Below are 7,367 nucleotides of genomic sequence, written 5' to 3'. Positions count from 1 at the left end.
GGTTGGGTGATGATCATTCCCTGCTGGGACCCATTATCGATGATATTCGAGTTTTTGTTCGTCGTTATGACTACGTCTCAATGAACTTAATCCGTCGTGAGGGGAATGCCGTTGCTCATCGATTGGCACTGGCTGGATTGCGTGGCACAGTTGTGAACGCATGGGTGGATCACCCTCCAGACTCGATTATTGATCTTTTGCTTGAGGAGGCTCCTCATCTCAATATTTGATATTGTTGCTATTTGATGTAATCTAAATTCTATTGGAGGATAGGAAACTTTTGTTAAGTTCTTTGTGCGGGACACTCTTTTTCTCTCGTCTGGTTGAAATCCCAGTAAGATTTTTACTGAGGTCCTTTGATGCACACTATATGTAGTATCCCACATCGGTGGGTTGGGGGTCGGTCCCTGGTCTTATATGTACATACCCCTCTTTTCCTAGTATGACGCGTTTTGGGTAGTAAGGTTCTCTTGCCCAGGAACAAATCCGTGAGGGTGTGGCCCAAAGTGGACAATATCGTGCTACAGCGAAGTTGGGATGTGACAATTTGGTATCAGAGCCAGACCCACCGTCCGTTCGGATGTGCCGACGAGGACATCAGTCTCCCTAAGGCGGATGGATTGTAGTATCCCACATCGGCGGGGTGGGGGTTGGTCCCTGGCCTTATATGTACATGCCCCTCTCTTCCTAGCATGACGCGTTTTGGGTGTTCTCTTGCCCAGGAACAAATCCGTGAGGGCGTGGCTCAAAGCGGATGTTCTATTCTTTAATAAATATCGTACTTTCTTTCAAAAACAAAAAGACTTACACCATTCAAATGTGAATCAATTTTCAGAACTCAAGGAGTTTTAATTTCTCATATTGCACCATTAGGTTTTAAATTTATACCAACTTATGTCTTTGAGCTATTAACCATCTAATTCTTCATTAAATTACCTTTGTGGCTGCTACTCCGTTTATGGGTTAACGGGTCATGCACACTTGCACTACATGCACGCACAGTAAAATCATCATTCAGCTAATACGTCAACCCATATCAAGTCTCCTATATAATACCACATCATTAGACATTTATAAAACAAACAAAAAATATAAATTGATACAATTTCAAAACTTCGTAGTACATTTAAAAAAATTAAAACGTAGCATCGTTATGCACCAGGGGAAGGGTTTAGGGTTTTTGGTTTCTGGACCTCTTTAGATAATTCTTTCCTGAGTTTTCTATGATGTGGAGATGGAGGCTTAAGGGAAGAGGAAAAGGTAAACCAGAGATAATTCCATGACCTTTTCTATCTCTTCTTTTTTCTTCATTCCCCATCAACCATAAATGTAAGAATTAATAGTAGTGCTTTTTCTTTTACTTGATAAAGTTGTGGCAGGTTAGGTTTAAAATCTCCCACAAATTGTTCTGATATGGTGGCCACTAGGTAAACAAACAATACACCAGATTTTTTTGAGTCGTGTTTGACTGCCTTTGTCCCACTTATTAAATCTAATCCCACTTTTTCAAACTTTTAACTGCAAATTTGTCCGCTTACAACATAACCAGCCGGTTTTGCTTTTGTTTAATTTCCACGTAAAGAAGATACTTGAGCCCTCAATTTTGGCTATTGTGTATGTGCAATGATTTGTGCCATGATTTATGCTACACCTAGGTGCCTTGGTCTAATTAACATTGGTCAGATGTACTTGACTTGAACCCAGAAAACAATGACAAATTGATATTTGATATGGACATATTTCCCAGGCTCCTTCATTTCATATATACTTCAATTCATGTGCTTATTTTACCAGTAATCCAAAAACGTTATTTTGCATTTTTTTTGGAATACCAATAACCGTTTCATATAGGTTTCTTATTACTTCAATACATGAACGTATACGAAAAACTCAGATCAAAAGTTTAGGGCTCAATTTCGTATGTGCTTCAATTCATGTGTTTATTGCTCATTTGCATAATTATTTTGTTATGTATTTGTTTTGTTTTTCCTTTTTGTGCTATATATAGAGAAAAAAGTATGTGGAATAAGGGAGGAATAAAGATGGATGGAGGATGATGGAACTCGAAGCAATGTCCAATGTACATGGCATGACAAACAAATTGAAAATTAAAGTCGAAAAGTGTGACAACTTCACCTTTAACTTTTTGTTTTTATACGATCTCATTCATTTGTCCCCACTTCCTCCAAGACCCTCTCATCCTTCTTCATCCTCATTTCCCTCACATATATTTTTCTCCATCTCTACCATAAAAAATAAAAACTGAAACTTAAAAAAGAAATTGTGTCTCTTATTACTACAGTCTAGTGCTATTCCCCTTGATTTGTAAGTGGGAGGTTTTAGGTTCAATTCTCGCTAAAAGCAAATTTGAACCACATTATTACTAGCCCATTGTACCAACTGAAGGCATACTTGATACACTAGCTCAATCAGTTCCTATTGTACCAACTGAATGCATACTTTGAAAGCAGATGAGAATATAAAAGAGAACAATAGGAAATTGTCCGGATTTAAGGATTCTGGGAAATTGGACTTAACGGCCCACTAGCCAATCAAGAAATCATGGCCCCACTAGAAATTGGTCCAAGCCTACATCAATACATTTCTTTTTGAGTTCTATAGCCAGAAATAAACAGAAAACAACTATTTTTGGTTTAAATAAATTAATTTCGCTTACCCTTTTTACTTTCTGCACATTCATGTTTATTTTACCTTTAATTATTTTTTGATTTGTTCAAGAATAAGATATAGGTGTGCAGAGAGAGGACTTATATGGCACAAGTACACCGTCAATATAGCGTCATGTGCCAATAATACAAGTGAAGATACTAACAAATGTCTTTTTATTATTGGCACCGAACATTACCAGTGCACCCATTCCATACAAATTCTCCTCGTGCAAAGGGAGAAAGTGTGGAAATCTATTTCCTTTAAATAAATAAAAAACAAAGTGCATCCCAGATCAAAGAAAAGTTTAGTTTAGCTAAGCTTGTCACCGATATCAATACATTTGTTATATATAACACTTTTAGTTACTAAATAAAATAATTAAAAAAAAAAAACATATTAGGTCTTTGAGCAATTTCAAATATTGCATTATAACAGCTGAAGAACTCTTTGCAAAATGTCACCCTAATCACAAATTGCCCACAAAAGAAAAAACTCCGACCATAACTTTATGCAGTCCTTAGTTACAATATTTTGAGCATAAAAGTAACAAAGACTAACAGATTTCGTCATGAATACTTACAGTCACCTTTGTTTGATCAAGATGAGCACCATCCCATGTCTTCGCTCCAGACGACGCGCATAAACTTACATGTTTCTGGCCAGATAACGAGTTTGTGATATTTCTTTGGCTATGAAGTCTAAGATTGTTTCTCACAAAAACAAGATCCTCCACTCTATCCACTCCCCATCGGTTGGATATTTCGTGACCAGGAAACTCATATTCTTGCCATATCTTTTGACACATTGCAATGCTTGAAACCTGACTCAAAATTTTTAGAGCTAGTGTCTGTAAGTTCGGTGTCTCAAATCCAAAGTTCTCCCACCATGCAACTGGGTCCATTTTATCCCTACAATCCACAGCATCTTCATCTCCGAAGGAGCCCTTCAGTCGCCAGTAAGAGCTGAGCTGCTCTCTTAGCACCAGCCTGTTTGCACTTTCCAGCTCATATCTTTCTAGGGTGGCTTTCCAACCTCTCATGACAATTTTATCTTTGGTTGGAACTTTCCCAAAATGTCTTGGGTTCAGTATGTAACCAGCAGCATGAAGTGGAGAAAATAATGCATCCCATCTGTTCTCTATCAGCTCTTCCAACTGATTCTGTATGCCATAATCAATATCCTTACATTTGACGGCTTCAAGAGCCTGAAACCGCCAGTCACAAACATCACCCATGACAAGTTTATCAATATCCAGTGTAGGAAGCAATCTTACAAATGGCTTGTATACTTGCAACAACAGATGTGCGCTGCTCCAGAAGTCATCCCCTAAAATGGCAGCTTCAATACTTAAAATGTCATCTGATGCACTAATCTTCCATTGCTTCCAACCTTCGCTGACAACCAATTCTTGAAGTTGTTGCTTTAGCTCAAAAATCCTCTGAACAATGCAGAAAGAAGGTGCAAACTTCACAGAAAGTGGATCAACACTTCCCTTCAGATTTTGACTGAACCTACATGGAGAAAAGTGCTGATATGTGGTAATGCATTGCTCAATTTCCTTAGCACAGTAGACAACGGGTTTTAGGGAGTCCATTTCAGCTATTTCTCCCATCAACATGCATATAGAGTGTGAAGTACATGGAGACAAAAAAATCTGAGGAAACTTTGACAACACATCTGAATCAGATAATTTGCTAGCATTGCCTAGATGAGAGATTATCTGAAACACATTTCCGGGCCCGAATTCCATAACAGTATCATCAAGAACACCTGCAAATACATTCTCTGCCCCATCAACATCATCTATATCTACTGCTTTTAAAAACATAAGACCTCTTGGATTGGAGATGAATATATTAATGCGGAAGCAGCCAAGCATACTTTCTAAGCAACCAAAACACAATATTGAGGATCCCGTGTGAGGCCAGGACTCCCTAACTAGAGCCAAAGATCTTTCTATCCTTCCCTTTTCTCTACTTAGGAAAGAATCAGAAAGCTCATCAACTGACAGGGGTTTGTATCCAGGGCCAAAAGTAGAAATTGCTTTAGCCATGTCATGAAAGTAAGGAGAGTTGACAACATTGAGATTCAATCCATGAACATAAAAGAATCTGGCTACTATTTCATCTATATCTTCTTTAGTGGCACAGGTAAGACTTGGCCGTGATGTCTGAATGCGCTTGCTAGGCTTTGTACATCCAGAAGATTTTTTCTTCTTGTGAGCTATGCGCTCTTCCTCTAAAGTCTGAAAGGATTCTCTTAAATACCTGTCTATTGCTGGGCAGCTTTTGACCCCAACACCGGAGAACCCAAGTAGGTGGGCTCTAACACGAGAATAAGATCCATTATAACGTATGTTACAGTGGTTGCATTTCCACCTTTTGGTACCACTTCCTTTGTCAAACCTGCCAAACACAGTAACATGCTTCCATCCCCACTTATCAGATTCTGATGGCATATTTCAAGCCTCATTAGTGATTACTGCATACAACCTGTGAGGGGAAACAAATGATTTAGTAAATAACCGTGGAGAATATTATACATGAAGCCAAGACAAACAGAACAAGAACTCAAAGATTTTCTCAAGTACCCATTATTTATGAACGACGCCAAATTCCATAATGATAAAGGTCATGCCATTATCAAGGCTACAAGAAGAAATGAAAAGATAGAACAAAAGTATTTAACACCCACATAAATAAGTTAGCATGCGGTGAATCTCATTTTTATTCTTAAAAAACATTGTTGTATAAAAGTACAATTCCAGTACAAGTCGGAATTGACCCTAGTGACCATTTGAACAAAAGAACTAACCACCTTCGGAGCTTTCCAAGATGATGAGCCTTTCAAGATATTGAATCTGGTTGTATATCCTTCAACTGTTCAACCTTAAAGTTATAGGGCATGCACCAGATGTTGAGAGTAAACTCTCCAATATTTAGGGTTATCTCCTTGAACTTTAATGATCCACACTTCAACATTGAAACGAACCATTCTCTGTAACTCTTCTCGTAACTAGTCAATGTGACTGAGGCTAGTAAGCTTGTCCCAAGGTCAGCTTCATCTCTTCTCTCCTTAATCTACTGCCCATACTTGACCTTCTACTGCATCCAAGATAATTCTAAAGCACAGAAAGAAATGTGAATCCCCAAAACATGCTAGAGCTTGTAACAAGGCTCGCTAGAGAACAATGTCTGCAGTTCTCCCTCCCTATATGGCATGAACAATATCAAGCAGATCCGACCTGAAGAAAAATAGACATTGGGTTCTGTAAGCAATTGCGAAAAACAAAAAACCCTTGAAGAACAAAGGTTTGATTCTCTTAAAGTATCCCATTCAATCTTTCTCCTAAGTATCAGTGTGCAAATCGTAGAGATACAAGTGCTGCAATGTGCTTGCTTATTCGAACATTCACCATCCCAATACGCGCTATCACATAGATAGACAATAACAAAATCCAGCAACTGAAGCAGGATAGGATGTCCATGACATGTCGATAAGTATTCTCATGATGCATAGCCTCAATTGCTCCGACAACAAAAGTTGTTCAAACGCAATGCTACCTGTTCGTATGCATAATCCTGACCCACCCATGAATTAAGTCTTGTAACATTCAAAGTTTTCTTCTCATTACTCAATAGAAAAAATAAAATAAAAATCATTTACGAGTACGAGCATCCAAATCATCAATTTATACTTTAACACTTCAGTTTTCCAATGATCTTTCAACTAAACAAAATCTAATTCTCACTTTACAAGTAAAACTGAATCCAACCCCATTCACTATCCACTCTCCACTATGTCTTGTTGTGCTATAAAATCAGCTTAGGAAGCAATTAAATCATAAATTACAATTAACAGAACCAAAAAAAATAAAAATTGAAACAAACATAAAATCTTTACAATAAATCACCAAAAAATAAAAAATAAAAAAAAATTTGCTGGATTGAAATATGATATTTTTCCTTCTTCCAAAAAAAAAGAGAAAAAGAAAAATGGTATTTTTCAGTTCTAATTGAATTATCAGTTGATAAATAATGAGAAGTGAAAGGATTGTTGTTTACTTTACCTGAAATCGTAAAGTGGCTTTTTACATTTTTGGCGCGGGTGATTCGAATTTATCGAAACCTGGCGTTTCTTTCTTAGGGTTTCTGGGGAAAGTCGAAACCCGTTTAAGCGCAAACAAAATGCAATCCGTTTCTTAGTCTTTGCCGTTTCTTTTTCTCTTTTTTGTTGTTGCTAAATCTCACTTTTGGCACTCTATTTTACTCCGAATTCCACTTTAGTCCCTATAGTTTTGATTAAAAGAACCTTATAGTTTACCAAATATTGCAATTCACTACTCGATTTTTTTAAAAAACAACTCTTTGTAAAAATTCAAGTGGATCATAAAAAATACACTTTTAAGTACTTTCTGCAAACACATATCTGGTGTTTCTTTTAAAAAGCATTTAAAGTGCTTTTAGAACCCAAACTTATTTTCATTAAAAACACTTGGGTCTTTTTAAAAGCACTTTTAAACGAGGCTTCACTCTTAAGATTTCTATTCAAACATCACCTTGATATTACCCACCAATCTAAGCTCACACTGCACTATAGTTCAAGTTTTCATATTTTCTAAGAACACCAGGTTTTTCTCCCAAAAATACCTCAACTTACAATCGCACCCACACACCACTAATGACATCTCTAAGTTT

General features: G+C 37.2%; 1 protein-coding gene across 5 annotated transcripts; it reads right to left on the bottom strand.

The window, feature by feature from the left end:
• Positions 1 to 2,955: 2,955 nt before the first annotated feature.
• On the bottom strand, positions 2,956 to 6,886 carry LOC126590072 (uncharacterized). Of its 5 annotated transcripts, none has more exons than XM_050255565.1 (3): positions 6,740 to 6,886; positions 5,485 to 5,914; positions 2,956 to 5,162 (listed from the first exon to the last, which is right to left on the bottom strand). In XM_050255565.1, the coding sequence occupies exon 3, from the start codon at positions 5,126 to 5,128 to the stop codon at positions 3,224 to 3,226; it is 1,905 nt and encodes a 634-aa protein (XP_050111522.1). In that variant the 5' UTR covers positions 5,129 to 5,162; positions 5,485 to 5,914; positions 6,740 to 6,886; the 3' UTR covers positions 2,956 to 3,223. The 5 variants fall into 5 exon arrangements, with proteins under 5 accessions (XP_050111522.1, XP_050111523.1, XP_050111521.1 ...); XM_050255566.1 differs by having other exon boundaries at positions 2,956 to 5,151; XM_050255564.1 differs by having other exon boundaries at positions 5,488 to 5,914.
• Positions 6,887 to 7,367: the final 481 nt, after the last annotated feature.

Source organism: Malus sylvestris, chromosome 11 (assembly GCF_916048215.2).
Source record: "Malus sylvestris chromosome 11, drMalSylv7.2, whole genome shotgun sequence".
NCBI classification, from domain to species: Eukaryota; Viridiplantae; Streptophyta; class Magnoliopsida; order Rosales; family Rosaceae; genus Malus; species Malus sylvestris.
The sequence above is the reverse complement of the archived record's forward strand: the minus strand, read 5'-3'. Positions and strand labels throughout refer to the sequence as shown.